General features: G+C 50.9%; 1 protein-coding gene across 1 annotated transcript in view; it reads left to right on the top strand.

The window, feature by feature from the left end:
* The window catches only part of LOC132390277 (NACHT, LRR and PYD domains-containing protein 3-like), a 75958-nt gene that overhangs the window by 28416 nt on the left and 29919 nt on the right, over nt 1-17623 (top strand). Inside the window, exons 4-7 of the mRNA XM_059962882.1 lie at nt 495-655; nt 2204-2375; nt 2476-2541; nt 6216-7950. Of these exons, the coding sequence (XP_059818865.1) occupies nt 495-655; nt 2204-2375; nt 2476-2541; nt 6216-7950 (2134 nt within the window). The remainder of the gene's footprint in view (nt 1-494; nt 656-2203; nt 2376-2475; nt 2542-6215; nt 7951-17623) is intronic.

Here is a 17623-nt window from a genome sequence, read left to right on the forward strand (position 1 = left end):
AAAGTGTGGGCGTGGTGCAGGCGGTGTAGTGTGGCACCGGTTACCGCACTACAGGAAATGTCCTACCTGTTCTGAGGATTTCCAGGATGTGTATCGGAGGAAATGCAGCTATCCGGATAAGAGAGTATTTCCAGGATATGAGTTCTGGGAAATATATTCGCCAGGATAGAGAGAGTATCTCTGGGAAGCGACTATCATTGACAGTCTTAACATTTATTGCCCATTTTAAAGTGAAATCGGTGAGTGGGTGGGACGGTGAGAGAGACAGGTTTCTGGTGAATGGGTTTCTTCTGGGAACGTCTAGCACAGCGCATTGATGGGTCGGTTTTTTAAGGCCAGTCTTGGAGATTAGGGCAAAATACGTGTTTCCAGCTGAAAGCAGGTGAAGATTGAGGTTCAAGACATGACTGGTTTGTTAGGGCTGGGTGAGAGCGGTGGAGACAAGTGATATTTGAGTTTGTGACTACATTCTCATTTTATATTCGCTGAGCCAGAGTTTACAATCTCCGACCTCCTGGCAGAGGGGGGCGAGTATCGACTGTACCAACTGACCAAGTTCTACAGGGACAGACTCAAACATGCAATTGAAGAGAAAGTTGAACGACTCGGTTGGATGTTGACAAAGGATGGACATTTCAGTAGAGAAGAAAATGAGGTGAGTGTATTTAGTGTATTGTCACTGAACTGCTGGTATCAGAGGGAATAGTGATCGATATTAATCTCCTGCACGTTCTAGGAGTTCTACATGGCAATGGAGACTTTGATCTCTGACTTGTCCTCAGTAGATTTGTTTCAGCTGTTCAGGTGGGGAGCACTGGGAACTGCAGGTTCAGCGTCACCTTTTCGTCTCACACCTGCTGTATTTATCAGTGTACCGGACCTCAGTAAGACCTGTGATGAGGTTCTGCACGGAAGGTGAGTTAGGAAGGTTCAATCGTTAGGTATTAATATTGAAGTAGTAAAATGGATTCAACAGTGGCTGGATGGGAGATGTCAGAGAGTAGTGGTGGATAACTTCGTCAGGTTGGAGGCAGGTGACAAGTGATGTGCCTCAGAGATCTGTACTGGGTCCAATGTTGTTTCTCATATACATTAATGATCCGGATGATGGGGTGGTACATTGGATTACTAAGTATGCAGAGGATTCTAAGATAGGTGGCGTTGTGGATAATGATGTAGTTTTCAAATTTTACAGAGAGATTTAGGACAGTTAGAAGAGTGGGCCGAAAGATGGCAGATGGAGTTTAATGCTGATAAGTGTGAGGTGCTATAGTTTTGTAGGACTAATCAAAATAGGACATACATGGTAAATGGTAGGGCATTGAGGAATGCAGTAGAACAGTGTGATCTAGTAATAATGGTGCATAGTTCCCTGACGGTGGAATCTCGTGTGGATAGGGTGTTGAAGAAAGCTTTTGGTATGCTGGCCTTTATAAATCCGAGCATTGAGTACAGGAGTTGGGAAGTAAAGATAAATTGTACAAGGCATTGGTAAGGCCAAAATTGGAGTATTGTGTACAGTTCTGGCCACCAAATTATAGGAAAGATGTCAACAAAATATGGAGAGTACAGAGGAGGTTTACTAGAATGTTACCTGAGTCTCAGCAGCTAAGTACAGAGAAAGGTTGAACAAGTTAAGTCTTTATTCTTTAGAGCGTTGAATTTTGAAGGGGGGGGGGAGCTTGATAGAGGCATTTAAAATTATGAGGTGATAGATAGAGTTGACGTGGATAGGCTTTTTTCCATTGAGAGTAGGGGAGATTCAAACAAGAGTACATGAGTTGAGAGTCGGGGGCAAAAGTTTAGGGGTAACACGAGTTTAGGGGTAACTTCTTTACTCAGAGAGTGGTTACTGTGTGGAACTAGCTTCCAGTAGAAGTGGCAAAAGCAGGTTCAATATTGTCATTTTAAAAACTGGATATGTATATGGACAGGAAAGGAATGGAGGGTTATGGACTGAGTGCAGGTCGGCACGGACTGTGTTACTGTGCTGTAATCGTCATATCGTTCTATGACATCAGTGCAGGGGCTGCATATCTGTACTGTTGAACAGGCATTGAGTCTAAAATTAATTTTGCATCTTATCAGGACCGTCGGTCAAATTCACCTCAGCTCATTAATCCAGCATGAATATTAAACTGTGAGATTCGCCATGTCTGTCCATCGACTCCACAATAAATAAATTAATTGTTTGCTTTTATAGAAAGTCACTGAACTGACGGAGAAGGGAAACCGGACAGAGAGTTCCAGACTCTTCCTCAGTTTGGTGAATGGCAAAGGCTCCCGGGCCCGACGGGCGATGTGGGAATCCTTTGTGATGTGGAGGACTGAGTTACCGAAGCTGGACAGGATACTGAGGGAGATACAGGAGCTCGGTATGTTAAAACCACACACTGAACACAAAGGGACATTGAACTAAATAGTTGTAATTATTTTAGTTCTGTTTTCATGAATTATTTTTTTTTATTTAAACAGGTCCTGACCCAGAGGAATACATGAACATCGCACAAGGGTTGTCTGAGTTACCCACTGAACTGACAGGTGAGTGATGAAATGCTCCGTTCAAACCACATCGCAAATGTTATACTGTGACTTGTCAGAATCTGGGAACGAAAATCCACCAACAATCATTCGCCGATCTCTGGTTTCAGGTTACAATTCAGATCATCTCTCGTTGTAGCCTGAACATTGTAAAATGTATTTTTCCAGCTGTTCCAGCTGTTACTGTATTAATCCAGCCCTTGTGTCTCTGAACCCTCCACTCCAGGTCCCAATGCTCTGGGAATCCCCACTCACCCCAGATATGCTCCTGACACACAGTATGACTCAGTCCAGGTGACCTTTCAGATTCCGAAGCACCTTCTCCTTCGTAATAGCAGCTACACTCAGTCCAAGTTTCTCAAACCTCTACTTGCCTCACATGCCACCGAATCCAAGCAACATCCTGGTGAACCTGTTCTACACCCTCTCCAATCATCCCCAGTGCTGGACAATCAGAAGTGAACACAATACTCTAGATGCTCCCTAAAACCATCAGACTTAGGCAGATAATTAAGCCATCCAGCTCAGTGAATTTGCTCTGCAATTCCTCTCAACCCCATTATCCTGCCTTCTGTAAATGTTGACGCTCTTCGGAATCAGCAACATATACATAGACCTGCATTTTAGTATACCCATTGACTTGTCTTCCTCTGCCAACTATGACAATAATTTCACAGATTGACCACCCATCAGCGAAAGCAATTTCTCGCAATATGGTTCCCCGCCAGCCAGGACAATTCACCACAGTTCCCAGGCATGTTAACCTTGTGTATGAGCCTCCCCTGTGGGGACCTTGTCAAAGATTCTACCAATATCCAATATGGTTCCCCGCCAGCCAGGGCAATTCACCACAGTTCCCAGGCATGTTAACCTTGTGTATGAGCCTCCCCTGTGGGAACCTTGTCAAAGATTCTGCCAATATCCAATATGGTTCCCCGCCAGCCAGGGCAATTCATCACAGTTCCCAGGCATGTTAACCTTGTGTATGAGCCTCCCCAGTGGGAACCTTGTCAAAGATTCTACCAATATCCAAGTAGACAACATCCATCTGTGACTTCATCCATCACCTTTGTCACCTCCTGGAGGAACTCAATTAAGTTAGCCAGACACAAGCCCCACCCAAAGTCTTGCTGATGAACCCTCAAACATTCTCCCCTTAATACTCCCATGTAGCAGAAAATATAAAAAGCTGAAGGTATGTCCCACCAGCCTCAAGGACAGCTTTAATTCTGCATTTATGACTATTGATTGGTCACCTACTATGTTATTACTGGCTCCTAAAAATAAGAACATTTTATATATAAAATTGTAACATTATGTATCTCATAAACGATAACCACTTATTTAGATAACCATAATACATACAGAAAAGCAGAAAGAATACCTGTAGCTTATGAACGAATTTAAGGAACAACTGATAATCAATTATGTAATTCTATGTCAAACACTGGGGAAAGAAGACATCTTTCAATGTTATACTGTATCAAAAAACATTTGATTCTCTCCCTTGGTTGGTTAACAGAAGTTCCAAGTTCCATAAGAACAGTAGTGTGTGTGTGTGTGTGTGTGTGTGTGTGTGTGTGTGTGTGTGTGTGTGTGTGAGTGTGTGTGTGTGTGTGTGTGTGTGTGTGTGTGTGTGTGAGAGAGAGAGGGAGAGAGGGGGAGAGGGGCAGAGGGAGAAAGGCGGAGAGGGGGAGGGAGGGGGAGAGAGAGAGAGAGAGAGAGAGAGGAAAACGGGCAGCTGGGATGCAGGCGTCTGGCTCAGCCACTAAGCCCGGTGGAAGCGTTTCTTCCTACAGGAGAAGGGGTAAAGGCGGGTTACTGGTTCCTTACAACCGGTCCCTTTGGGCAGATGGGTCTGGTCGGCCGTGATTGGCAGCTCACCCAGCATCAGGAAAGCTCTGACCTCAAACATCCACTGCTCTGTAACTGTACCCCTCATGGGGAAGAGTTTGGGAGTAAACCCAGTGGATCTAGAGCACCTGAGGCAGTCTTAAATGGTGTTCAACGCAGACTGGCATCTCCTGAAACACCTCTGGTGCCAAGCTGTGTCAGTCTCTGCCGTTCCTTTGTGTACATCAGATGCAGGGAGAGAGGGAGCTTGCAACATCGGCAGAAGCTTCCTCTCCATATCGGAGTGTCCCGGCTTGCAGGGACAGGACATCCTCGGTCGACTCTGGCAGACGGAGGACTCATTAGACAGAGCCCCACACCCCCACAGCAAGACTGATGAGTAGCAGGTGTCTAGACTTCACCACCCTCTCCCACAGACACGACGTACATCACTGAGACAGACGGAGGCCTCATTAGACAGAGCCCCACACCCCCACAGCAAGACTGATGAGTAGCAGTTGTCAAGACTTCACCACCCTCTCCCACAGACACGACGTACACCACTGAGACAGACGGAGGCCTCATTAGACAGAGCCCCACACCCCCACAGCAAGACTGATGAGCAGCAGTTGTCAAGACTTCACCACCCTCTCCCACAGACACGACGTACATCACTGAGACAGACGGAGGCCTCATTAGACAGAGCCCCACACCCCCACAGCAAGTCTGATGAGTAGCAGTTGTCTAGACTTCACCACCCTCTCCCACAGACACGACGTACATCACTGAGACAGACGGAGGCCTCATTAGACAGAGCCCCACACCCCCACAGCAAGACTGATGAGCAGCAGTTGTCTAGACTTCACCACCCTCTCCCACAGACACGACGTACACCACTGAGACAGACGGAGGCCTCATTAGACAGAGCCCCACACCCCCACAGCAAGACTGATGAGTAGCAGTTGTCTAGACTTCACCACCCTCTCCCATAGACACGACGTACATCACTGAGACAGACGGAGGCCTCATTAGACAGAGCCGCACACCCCCACAGCAAGACTGATGAGTAGCAGTTGTCTAGACTTCACCACCCTCTCCCATAGACACGACGTACATCACTGAGACAGACGGAGGCCTCATTAGACAGAGCCCCACACCCCCACAGCAAGACTGATGAGTAGCAGTTGTCTAGACTTCACCACCCTCTCCCATAGACACGACGTACACCACTGAGACAGACGCTTGTGGTTTCTTCCATTAACAGAGATTCCATCGTTTCACCAATCCTCCATCACTGTGACTGCAAACTAGCCAGTTTCTTTCTTGCCATTCCGAAGGGTTATCGACCCACAAGTTCACTGCGATTGTCCCCCAGGCACTGCCAGACTTGAGTATTTCCGGCATATTCTGCTCGTTTTGATGCAAGAGCAGTGGACACCCGTGACACCCCAGTGTGTAGCTTTGCCAAAATGCACGTTGTCCTGCTCTCCATATTTCCACACCAGATCAACATTAACATCATCTGTTAATGATGCAAACAATGCTTTAAATATAGTGAAATGTTGTAACGGGAGTGCAGTCAGGATTGCAATAGGATATCAGGGGAATGTTCACCTTCATCAGTAATTAGTGTCAGAATATGAGGATTCGATATTTTTCTGAGACAATCATCGCTGTCAGTTCCTATGTCTGTGGACAGAATTTTATTTTCTGTCCTAATATCCATGGAAGCATTGAATCAATTCATGTAATCTCAAACACTGAATATTGGAATGCAGTTATAAAGTTCTTTGTCAGTTGAGCTAGTTAACATTTTGAATATGTTCTCTGTTCCCATGAAGATGTTCAACAGAAACACAAGGAGACTCTGCGGGCACAAACTGAAACACTGAGAGTGAACACAATCCTGATGAGGGAGAAGGTGAAGGTTTTCCAGCTGCTTGATCGATACACAAAGCTCACGGTCATTTCTACTGTTCGAGATCGGACACTGGTGGAACACGAGCTGCTGGCAAGAGGCAGAGACCACGAGGATTATAGAGAGAAACATCTCCGTGGAGCGTTAGAAAAAATAGAGACTGCTCAGTTATTCCACAGCAGTTTTTCCCGGAGAAAATCCAAATCTGGCAGTTCTGCAGCAGTAGCCGGAGTGCCAGGAATCGGGAAAACAACAATGGTACAGAAGATTGTTTATGACTGGGCCGCAGGGAAAATATTCCAACAATTCCAGTTTGTCTTCAGTTTCAAATTCCGGGATTTAAACTCTATTAACTGCAGAATAAACCTGAGGGAACTGATTCTGGATCAATATCCTTACTTTGGGAATATCCTGAGAGAGGTCTGGAAGTACCCAGAGGCATTGCTGTTTATATTCGATGGTTTGGATGAATTCAAGCACACAATCGATTTTGCGGACAGTCGGAGAGATACAGAACCAAAGCACCAGTGCCCAGATCCCGAGTGGTGGTGTGAAGTGTCGGACATTGTGTACAGTTTAATCCAGGGCAAGCTGCTCCCAGGGTGTTCAGTGCTGGTGACCACCCGCCCCACTGCGTTACATTTATTGGAAAAGGCGGAGATCAGTGTCCTGGCTGAAATCCTGGGATTTGTTGGTGAGGAACGGAAGGAATATTTCATTAAGCATTTTGAAGATCAGATGGTAGCAGCAGCTCTTTTCAAACACGTGCAGGAGAACGAGATCCTGTACACCATGAGCTACAACCCCTCCTACTGCTGGATCCTCGCTCTGGCACTGGGCCCCTTCTTCACACAAAGAGTCAGGGACCCGCAAAGAGTTCCCAAGACCATCACCCAACTGTACTCCTACTATATTTACAATATCCTAAAAAATCACGGCCGTGAGATTGAGAGACCCCGTGATGTGTTTCTCAGGGTGGGTCAGATGGCCTACAGAGGAGTGTCCGAGAAGAAGATTGTGTTTGCAGACGGAGATTTGATCAACTACAGTCTGCAGCCTTCCCAGTTCCTGTCCGGGTTCCTGATGGAGCTTTTGGAGAGAGAGGATTCTGCCCACAGCGTGGTGTACACATTCCCACACCTCACCATCCAAGAGTTTGTAGCTGCAGTCGCACAATTCCTGACTGTACATCCCCAGGATATCCTGAAATTCCTCAATGAAGCCCACAAGACACAAGATGGGCGATTTGAGGTATTTCTCCGCTTTGTTGCTGGTCTCTCCAACCCAATGACAGCTCGGGGCCTGGAGGAGTTTCTGGGTCCATTTCCTCATCAAACAACCTGCCGGGTGATTGACTGGGTGAAGGAGGAGGTTAAACGCCAGAGTGGAAACACTGGTGACACTGGTAGAAGGAGACTCCTGAACACATTGCACTACCTGTTTGAGTCTCAGAATCGTGGACTGGCTCAGGCCGCACTGGGATCTCTGAAAACACTTTCATTCCGTGGAATGACACTGACCCCGGTTGACTGCGCGGTCCTGTCTCATGCCATCGGACTCTGTGATACTATAAAAGAACTCGACCTGCAGGGCTGCCACATTCAGTGTGAAGGAATCCAGCGGCTGGGACCCGGGCTGAACAAGTGCCAGGAGTTGAGGTAACTTGGTTTATCTCTCACTCAGAACTCTAAAACTGTTCCATTGTGCTGTTTCCAAGTAAACGGATTTGGGCAAAACTGCAGTAAATCAGATTGAGATGTATTGTGACAAATGCCACCCCCTTCATCCTGTGCGATCACTCTTCCCCATCCCGATTATTCCTGTTGGATTTCTCTTAGCCATTACCCTTCCTCTAGTCAGATTTCTCTTCCACACACCCGTTCCTGCTGTGGGATCTCTCTTCCCTATCCACTTCCTCCTGTGTGATCTCTCTTCCCAACCCCTCCCTCCTGTGGGATCTCTCTTCCCGATCCCCTTCCTCCTGTGGGATCTCTCTTCCTGATTCAGCTTCATACTGCGGGATCTCTCTTCCCAACCCCTTCCTCCTGAGGGATCTCTTTTCGCGATCTCCTTCCTCCTGTGGGATATCTCTTCCCCTTTCTCCTTCTGCCTGTGGCATCCCTCATCCCCATCTCTTTCATCCTGTGGAATCTCTCTTTCCCATCCCCCTACCTCCTGTTGGAACTCTCTTCCTGAATCTGCTTCCTACTGTGGGATCCCTCTTCCCCATCCACTTCCTCCTGCCGGAAATTTCTTCCCCATCCCACTTCCTCCTGTCGGATCACTTTCCACATCACCCGTCCTCCTATAGGATCTCTCTTTCCCATCCCCCTTCCTCCTGTGTGATATCCCTTCCCGATCGCTTTCCTCCTGTGGTATCTCTCTTCCCCATTCCCTTCCTCCTGTCGGATCACTTTCCTCATCCCCCTTACTGTGGGATCTCTCTTCCCCATTCCCATTCTCCTGTGCGATCTCTCATCCCCGTCACTCTTCTTAATGAGGGATCTCTCTTCCCCATCCCCTTTCTCCTCTTGGATCTCGTTCACCCATCCCCTTCCTCCTGTGGGATCTCCCTTCCCCATCCCCCTTCCTCGTGTGGGATCTCCTTCACCAATCCCCCTTCCTCCTGTGGGATCTCTCTTCCCCATTCCCATCCTCCTGTGGGATCTCTCATCCCCATCACTCTTCTTCATGAGGGATCTCTCTTCCCCATCCCCTTTCTCCTATTGGATCTCGATAACCCATCCCCTCCCTCTTGTGGGATCTCTCTTCACCATCCCCCTTCCTCGTGTGGGATCTCCTTTACCCATTCCCCTTCCTCCTGTGGGATCTCTCTTCCCAATCCCCTTCCTCCTGTCGGATTACTTTCCCCATTCCCATTCTCCTGTAGGATCTCTCATCCCCATCACTCTTCTTCATGAGGAATCTCTCTTCCCCATTCCCTTTCTCCTCTTGGATCTCGATAACCCTTCCCCTTCCTCCTGTGGGATCTATCTTCCCCATCCCCCTTCCTCCTGTGGGATCTCCTTTACCCATCCCCCTTCCTCCTGTGGGATCTCTCTTCCCAATCCCCTGTCCTCCTGTGCGATCTCTCTTCCCATTCCGCTTACTCCTGTGGGATCACTATTCCCCATCCCCTTCCTCGTGTAGGATATCTCTTCCCATCCCCCTTCCTCCTGTGGGATCTCACTTCCCCATTCCCATCCTCCTGTGGGATCCCTCATCCCCATCACTCTTCTTCATGAGGGATCTCTCTTCCCCATCCACTTTCTCTCTTGGATCTCGATAACCCAACCCCTTCCTCCTGTGGGACCTCTCTTCCCCATCCCTCTTCCTTGTGTGGGATCTCCTATACGCATCCCCCTTCCTCCTGTGGGATCTCTCTTCACCAACCCCCTTCCTCCTGTGGGATCTCTCTTTCCAATCCCCATCCTCCTATGGGATATCTCTTCCCGATCCCTTTCTTCCTGTGGAATCTCTCTTCCCCATCCCCTTCCCCCTATCGGATCACTTTCCCCATCACCCTTCCTCCTATAGGATCTCTCTTCCCCATTCCCCTTCCTCCTGTGTGATCTCACTTCCGGATCCCTTTCCTCCTGTGGTATCTCTCTTCCCCACCCCGTTTCTCCTGTCGGATCATTTTCCTCATCCCCCTTACTGTGGGATCTCTCTTCCCCATTCCCATCCGCCTGTGGGATTTCTCATCCCCATCACTCTTCTTCATGAGGGATCTCTCTTCCCCATCCCCTTTCTCCTCTTGGATCTCGATAACCCTTCCCCTTCCTCCTGTGGGATCTCTCTTCCCCATTCCACTTCCTCCTGAAGGAATTCATTTCTGAATCCCCCTTCCTCCTGTGGGATACCTCTTCCCATCCCCCTTTTTCCTGTGGGATATCTCTTCCCCATCCCCCTTCCTCCTGTGTGATCTCCTTTACCCATCCCCCTTCCTCCCAAGCGATCATTTTCCCCATCCCCCCTCCTCCTATAGGATCTCTCTTCCCCATCCCCCTTCCTCCTGTGGGATCTCCCTTCACCATCCGCCTTCCTCCTGTGGGGTCACTCCTTCCCATCCCCTTTCTCCCGTAGGATCTCTCTTTTCTATCCCCCTTCGATGTGTGGGAACTCTGTTCCCCATCCCCCTTCCTCCTGTGGGAACTGTCTTCCCCATCCCCCTTCCTCCTGTGGGATCTCCCATCCCCATCTGCCTTCGTCCTGTGGGATCTCTCCTTCCCATTCCCATTCCTCCCGTAGGATCACTCTTTCCTATCCCCCTTCCTCGAGTGTGATCTCTCTTCCCCAAATCCCAACACCTATGGGAGCTCTTCCCCATCCTCCTTCCTGCTGTGAGATATGTCTTCCCAGTCCCCCTTCCTCCTATGGGATCACTTTTCCAAATCCCCTTTCCTCCTGCAGGATGTCTCTTTCCTATCCCCCTTCCACCTGTGGGATCTCTCTTCCCCATCCCCTTCATCCTGTGGGATATCTCTTCCCCATCCCCCTTCTTCCTGTGGGATATTTCTTCCCCACCCCCTTCATCCTGTGGGATATCTCTTCCGCATCCACCTTCTTCCTGTGGGATATCTATTCCCCATCCTCCTTCCTCGTGTAGAATCTCCTTTACACATCCCCCTTCCTCCCAAGCGATTATTTTCCCTATACCCCTCCTCCTATAGGATCTCTCTTCCCCATCCCTCTTCCTCCTGTGGGATCTCACTTCACCATTCACCTTCCTCCTGAGGGATCTCTTTTCGCGATCTCCTTCCTCCTGTGGGATATCTCTTCCCCTTTCTCCTTCTGCCTGTGGGATCGCTCATCCACATCTCTTTCGTCCTGTGGAATCTCTCTTTCCCATCCCCCTACCTCCAGTGGGATCTCTTTTTCCCATTCTCCTTCCTCTTGTGGGATCTCTCTTCCCCATCTCACTTCCTTCTCTGGGAATTCTCTTCCGGATCCCCTTCCTCCTGTGATACCTCTCTTTCCCATCCCCCTACCTCCTGTTGGATCTCTCTTCCTGATTCTGCTTCCTACTGTGGGATTCATATTCCCCATCCACTTCCTCCTGCCGGGAATTTCTTCCCCATCCCCCGTCCTCCTGTGCGATCTCTCTTCCACATCCCCCATCCTCCTGCGGGATCTCTGTTCCACATCCCCCTTCCTCCCATGGGATATCTCTTCCCTATCCCTTTACTCCTGTGGTATCTTTCTTCCGCATCCCCTTCCTCCGGTCGGATCACTTTCCCCATCACCCTTCCTCCTATAGGATCTCTATTTCCCATCACCCTTCCTCCTGTGGGATCTCTCTTCCGGATCCCTTTCCTCCTGTGGTATCTCTCTTCCCTATCCCCTCCCTCCTGTCGGATCATTTTCCTCATCCCGTTTACTGTGGGATCTCTCTTCCCCATTCCCATCCGCCTGTGGGATCTCTCTTCCCCATCCCCCTTCCTTCTGTGGGATCTCTCTTCCGGATCCCTTTCCTCCTGTGGTATCTCTCTTCCCCATCCCCTTCTTCCTTTCGGATCTCTTTCCTCATCCCCCTTACTGTGGGATCTCTCATCCCCATCACTCTTCTACATGAGGGATCTCGCTTCCCCATCCCCTTTCTCCTCTTGGATCTCGATAACCCATCAGCTTCCTCATGTAGGATCTCTTCCCCATTCCCCTTCCTCGTGTGGGATCTCCTTTACCCACCCCTCTTCCTCCTGTGGGATCTCTCTTCCCCATCCCCCTTCCTCATTTAGGAATTCTTTTCCCCATCCCCCTTTCTCCTGTGGGATCTCTCTTCCCCATCCCTCTTCCTCCTGTTGGATCTCGCTTCACCATCCGCCTTCCTCCTGTGGGGTCACTCCTTCCCATCCCCTTTCTCCCGTTGGAATTCTCTTTCTATCCCCCGACAACCTGTGGGAACTCTGTTCCCCATCCCCCTTCCTCGTGTAGGATCTCCTTGACTCATCCACCTTCCTCCCAAGCAATCATTTTCCCCATCTCCCTTCCTCCTATAGGATCTCTATTCCCCATCACTCTTCCTCCTGTTGTATCTCTCCTTCCCATTCCCATTCCTCCCGTAGGATCACTCTTTCCTAACCCCCTTCCTCGAGTGTGATCTCTCTTCCCCAAACCCCCAACACGTATGGGAGCTCTTCCCCATCCTCCATCCTGCTGTGAGATAGGTCTTCCGAGTCCCCCTTCCTCCTATGGGATCACTTTTCCAAATCCCCTTTCCTCCTGCAGGATGTCTCTTTCCTATCCCCCTTCTTCCTGTGGGAACTCGGTTCCCCATCCCACTTCCTCCTGTGGGATACCTCTTCCCCATCCCCCTCCTGTGGGATTTCGCCTCCCCATCCCCCTTCCTCGTGTGGGATCTCCTTTACCCATCCCCCTTCCTCCTGTGGGATGTCACTTCCCCATCCCCCATCCTCCTTTGGGATCTCTCTTCCCATTCCCCTTCCTCCTGTGGGATCTCTCTTCCTTGTCCCCCTTCCTCATGCGGGATCTCTCTTCCCCGTCCCCCTTCCTCCTGTTGGATCTGTCTTCACCATCCGCATTCCTCCTGTGGGATCTCTCCTTCCCATTCCCTTTCTCCTGTAGGATCTCTCTCTTGCATCCCCCGTCCTCCTGTGGGATGTCTCTCCCCATCCCCCTTCCTCGTGTAGGATCTCTCTTCCCATCACCTTCCTCGTGTAGAATATCTCTTCCCCATCCTCCTTCTTCCTGTGGGATCTCTCTTCCCCATCCCCCTTCCTCCTGTGAGGTATCTCTTCCCCATCCCCCTTCTTCCTGTGGGATCACTCTTCCCCATCTGTCTTCTTCCTGTAGGATATCTCTTCCCCATCCCCCTTCCTCGTGCTGGATCTCCTTTACCCATTCCTCTTCCTCCCAAGCGATCATTTTCCCCATCCCCCTTCCTCCTATAGGATCTCTCTTCCCCATCCCTCTTTCTCCTGTTGGATCTCCCTTCACCATCCGCCTTCCTCCTGTGGGAACTCTCCTTCCCATTCCCTTTCTCCCATAGGATCTCTCTTTTCTATCCCCCCTTCAACCTGTGGGATATCTCTTCCCCATCCCCCTTCTTCCTGTGGGATCACTCTTCCCCACCCCCTTCCTCCTGTGGGATCTCTCTTCCCCATCCCCCTTCCTCCTGTGGGATATCTCTTCCCCATCCCCCTTCTTCCTGTGGGATCACTCTTCCCCATCCCCCTTCCTCCTGTGGGATCTCTCCCCATCCCCCTTCCTCGTTTAGGATCTCTCTTCCCATTGCCCTTCCTCGTGTAGGATCTCTCTTCCCCATCCCCCTTCCTCCTGTGGTATCTCTCTTCCCATCCCCTTCCTCCTGTCGGATCTCTTTCCTCATCCCACGTACTGTGGGATCTCTCATACCTATCACTCTTCTTCATGAGGGATCTCTCATCCCCATCCCCTTTCTCCTCTTGGATCTTGATAACCCTTCCTCCTGTGGGATCTCTCCCCCGTCCCCCTTCCTCGTCTGGGATCTCCTTTACCCATCCCCCTACTCCTGTGGGATCTCTTTTCCCCATCCCCCTTCCTCCTGTGGGATCTCTCTTCCCCATCCCTCTTCCTCCTGTTGGATCTCCCTTCACCATCCGCCTTCCTCCTGTGGGGTCACTCCTTCCATCCCCTTTCTCCCGTAGGATCTCTCTTTTCTATCCCCCTTGAACCTGTGGGAACTCTGTTCCCCATCCCACTTCTTCCTGTGGGATCTCCCTTCCCCATCACCTTCCTCGTGTAGGATATCTCTTCCCCATCCTCCTTCTTCCTGTGGGATCTCTCTTCCCCATCCGCCTTCTTCCTGTGGGGTATCTCTTCCCCATCCCCCTTCTTCCTGTGGGATATCTCTTCCCCATCCCCCTTCCTCGTGCTGGATCTCCTTTACCCATCCCTCTTCCTCCCAAGCGATCATTTTCCCCATCCCCCTTCCTCCTATAGGATCTCTCTTCCCCATTCCCCTTCCTCCTGAAGGAATTCTTTTCCCCATCCCCCTTCCTCCTTTGGGATCTCTCTTCCACATCCCTCTTCCTCCTGTTGAATCTCCCTTCACCATCCGCCTTCCTCCTGTGGGATCTCTCTCCCCATCCCCCTTCCTCGTGTAGGATCTCTCTTCCCATTGCCCTTACTCGTGTGGGATCTCTCTTCCCCATCCCCCTTCCTCCTGTGGGATCTCACTTCCCCATCCACCTTCCTCCTGTGTGATCTCTCTTCCTGATCCCTTTCCTCCTGTGGTATCTCTCTTCCCATCCCCTTCCTCCTGTCGGATCTCTTTCCTCATCCCACTTACTGTGGGATCTCTCATCCCTATCACTCTTCTTCATGAGGGATCTCTCATCCCCATCCCCTTTCTCCTCTTGGATCTCGATAACCCATCCTCTTCCTCCTGTGGGATCTCTCCCCCATCCCCCTTCCTCGTGTAGGATCTCTCTTCCCATTGCCCTTCCTCCTGTGGGATCTCTCCCCCATCTCCCTTCCTCCTGTGGAATTCTTTTCCCCATCCCCCTTCATCCTGTGATACCTCTCTTTCCCATCCCCCTACCTCCTGTTGGATCTCTCTTCCTCATTCTGCTTCCTACTGTGGAATCCATAATCCCCGTCCACTTCCTCCTGCCGGAAATTTCTTCCCCATCCCCCGTCCTCCTGTGCGATCTCTTTTCCACATCCCCCATCCTCCTGCGGGATCTCTGTTCCCCATCCCACATCCTCCTGTGTGATCCCTCTTCCCGATCCCTTTCCTGCTGTGGTATCTCTCTTCCCTATCCGCTTCATCCTGTCGGATCATTTTCCTCATCCCCCTTACTGTGGGATCTCTCTTCCCCATTCCCATCCGCCTGTGGGATCTCTCATCCCCATCACTCTTCTTCATGAGGGATCTCTCTTCCCCATCCCCTTCCTCCTGTGGGATTTCACCTCCCCATCCCCCTTCCTCCTGTGGGATTTCACCTCCCCATCCCCCTTCCTCGTGTGGGATCTCCATTACCCATCCCCCTTCCTCCTGTGGGATCTCTCTTCCCCATCCCCCTTCCTTCTGTTGGATCTCTCTTCCCCATCCCTCTTCCTACCGTTGACTCTCCCTTCACCATCCGCCTTCCTCCTGTGGGATCTCTCCTTCCCATTCCCTTTCTCCCGTAGGATCTCTCTCTTGTGTCCCCCGTCCTCCTGTGGGATCTCTCTCCCCATCCCTCTTCCTCCTGTCGGATCTCTTTCCTCATCCCACGTACTGTGGGATCTCTCATCCCTATCACTCTTCTTCATGAGGGATCTCTGATCCCCATCCCCTTTCTCCTCTTGGATCTCGATAACCCATCCTCTTCCTCCTGTGGGATCTCTCCCCCATCACCCTTCCTCGTGTAGGATCTATCTTCCCATTGCCCTTCCTCCAGTGGGATCTCTCTTCCCCATCTCCCTTCCTCCTGTAGGAATTCTTTTCCCCATCCCCCTTCATCCTGTGATACCTCTCTTCCCCATCCCCCGTCCTCCTGTGCGATCTCTTTTCCACATCCCCCATCCTCCTGTGGGATCTCTGTTCCCCATCCCACATCCTCCTGTGTGATCTCTCTTCCCGATCCCTTTCCTCCTGTGGTATCTCTCTTCCCCATCCCCTTCCTCCTGTCGGATCATTTTCCTCATCGCCCTTACTGTGGGATCTCTCTTCCCCATTCCCATCCGCCTGTGGGATCTCTCATCCCCATCACTCTTCTTCATGAGGGTTCTCTCTTCCCCATCCCCTTCCTCCTGTGGGATTTCACCTCCCCATCCTCCTTTCTCGTGTGGGATCTCCTTTACCCATCCCCCTTCCTCCTGTGGGATGTCACTTCCCCATTCCCCATCCTCCTTTGGTATCTCTCTTCCCATTCCCCTTCCTCCTGTGGGATCTCTCTTCCCCATCCCCCTTCTTCCTGTGGGATATCTCTTCCCCATCCCTCTTCCTCCCGTTGGATCTCCCTTCACCATCCGCATTCCTCCTGTGGGATCTCTCCTTCCCATTCCCTTTCTCCTGTAGGATCTCTCTCTTGTATCCCCCGTCCTCCTGTGGGATCTCTCTCCCCATCCCCCTTCCTCATGTAGGATCTCTCTTCCCATCACCTTCCTCGTGTAGAATATCTCTTCCCCATCCCCCTTCCTCGTGCTGGATCTCCTTTACCCATCCCTCTTCCAAGCGATCATTTTCCCCATCCCCCTTCCTCCTATAGGATCTCTCTTCCCCATCCCTCTTCCTCCTGTTGGATCTCCCTTCACCATCCGCCTTCCTCCTGTGGGAACTCTCCTTCCCATTCTCTTTCTCCCGTAGGATCTCTCTTTTCTATCCCCCCTTCAACTTGTGGGAACTCTGTTCCCCATCCCACTTCTTCCTGTGGGATCTCTCTTCCCCAACCCCCTTCCTCCTGTGGGATCTCTCTTCCCCATCCCCCTTCCTCCTGTGGGATATCTCTTCCCCATCCCCCTTCTTCCTGTGGGATCACTCTTCCCCATCCCCCTTCCTCCTGTGGGATCTCTCTTCCCCATCTCCCTTCCTCCTGTGGGATATCTCTTCCCCATCCCCCTTCTTCCTGTGGGATCACTCTTCCCCATCCCCCTTCCTCCTGTGGGATTTCGCCTCCCCATCCCCCTTCCTCGTGTGGGAACTCCTTTACCCATCCCCCTTCCTCCTGTGGGATCTCTCCCCATCCCCCTTCCTCGTTTAGGATCTCTCTTCCCATTGCCCTTCCTCGTGTAGGATCTCTCTTCCCCATCCCCCTTCCTCCTGTGGTATCTCTCTTCCCATCCCCTTCCTCCTGTCGGATCTCTTTCCTCATCCCACGTACTGTGGGATCTCTCATCCCTATCACTCTTCTTCATGAGGGATCTCTCATCCCCATCCCCTTTCTCCTCTTGGATCTCGATAACCCATCCTCTTCCTCCTGTGGGATCTCTCCCCCATCCCCCTTCCTCGTCTGGGATCTCCTTTACCCATCCCCCTACTCCTGTGGGATCTCTTTTCCCCATCCCCCTTCCTCCTGTGGGATCTCTCTTCCCCATCCCTCTTCCTCCTGTTGGATCTCCCTTCACCATCCGCCTTCCTCCTGTGGGGTCACTCCTTCCATCCCCTTTCTCCCATAGGATCTCTCTTTTCTATCCCCCTTGAACCTGTGGGAACTCTGTTCCCCATCCCACTTCTTCCTGTGGGATCTCCCTTCACCATCCGCCTTCCTCCTGTGGATCTCTCTCCCCATCCCCCTTCCTCGTGTAGGATCTCTCTTCCCATTGCCCTTCCTCGTGTGGGATCTCTCTTCCCCATCCCCCTTCCTCCTGTGGGATCTCACTTCCCCATCCCATTCCTCCTGTGTG

Source organism: Hypanus sabinus, unplaced genomic scaffold (genome assembly GCF_030144855.1).
Source record: "Hypanus sabinus isolate sHypSab1 unplaced genomic scaffold, sHypSab1.hap1 scaffold_828, whole genome shotgun sequence".
NCBI classification, from domain to species: domain Eukaryota; kingdom Metazoa; phylum Chordata; class Chondrichthyes; order Myliobatiformes; family Dasyatidae; genus Hypanus; species Hypanus sabinus.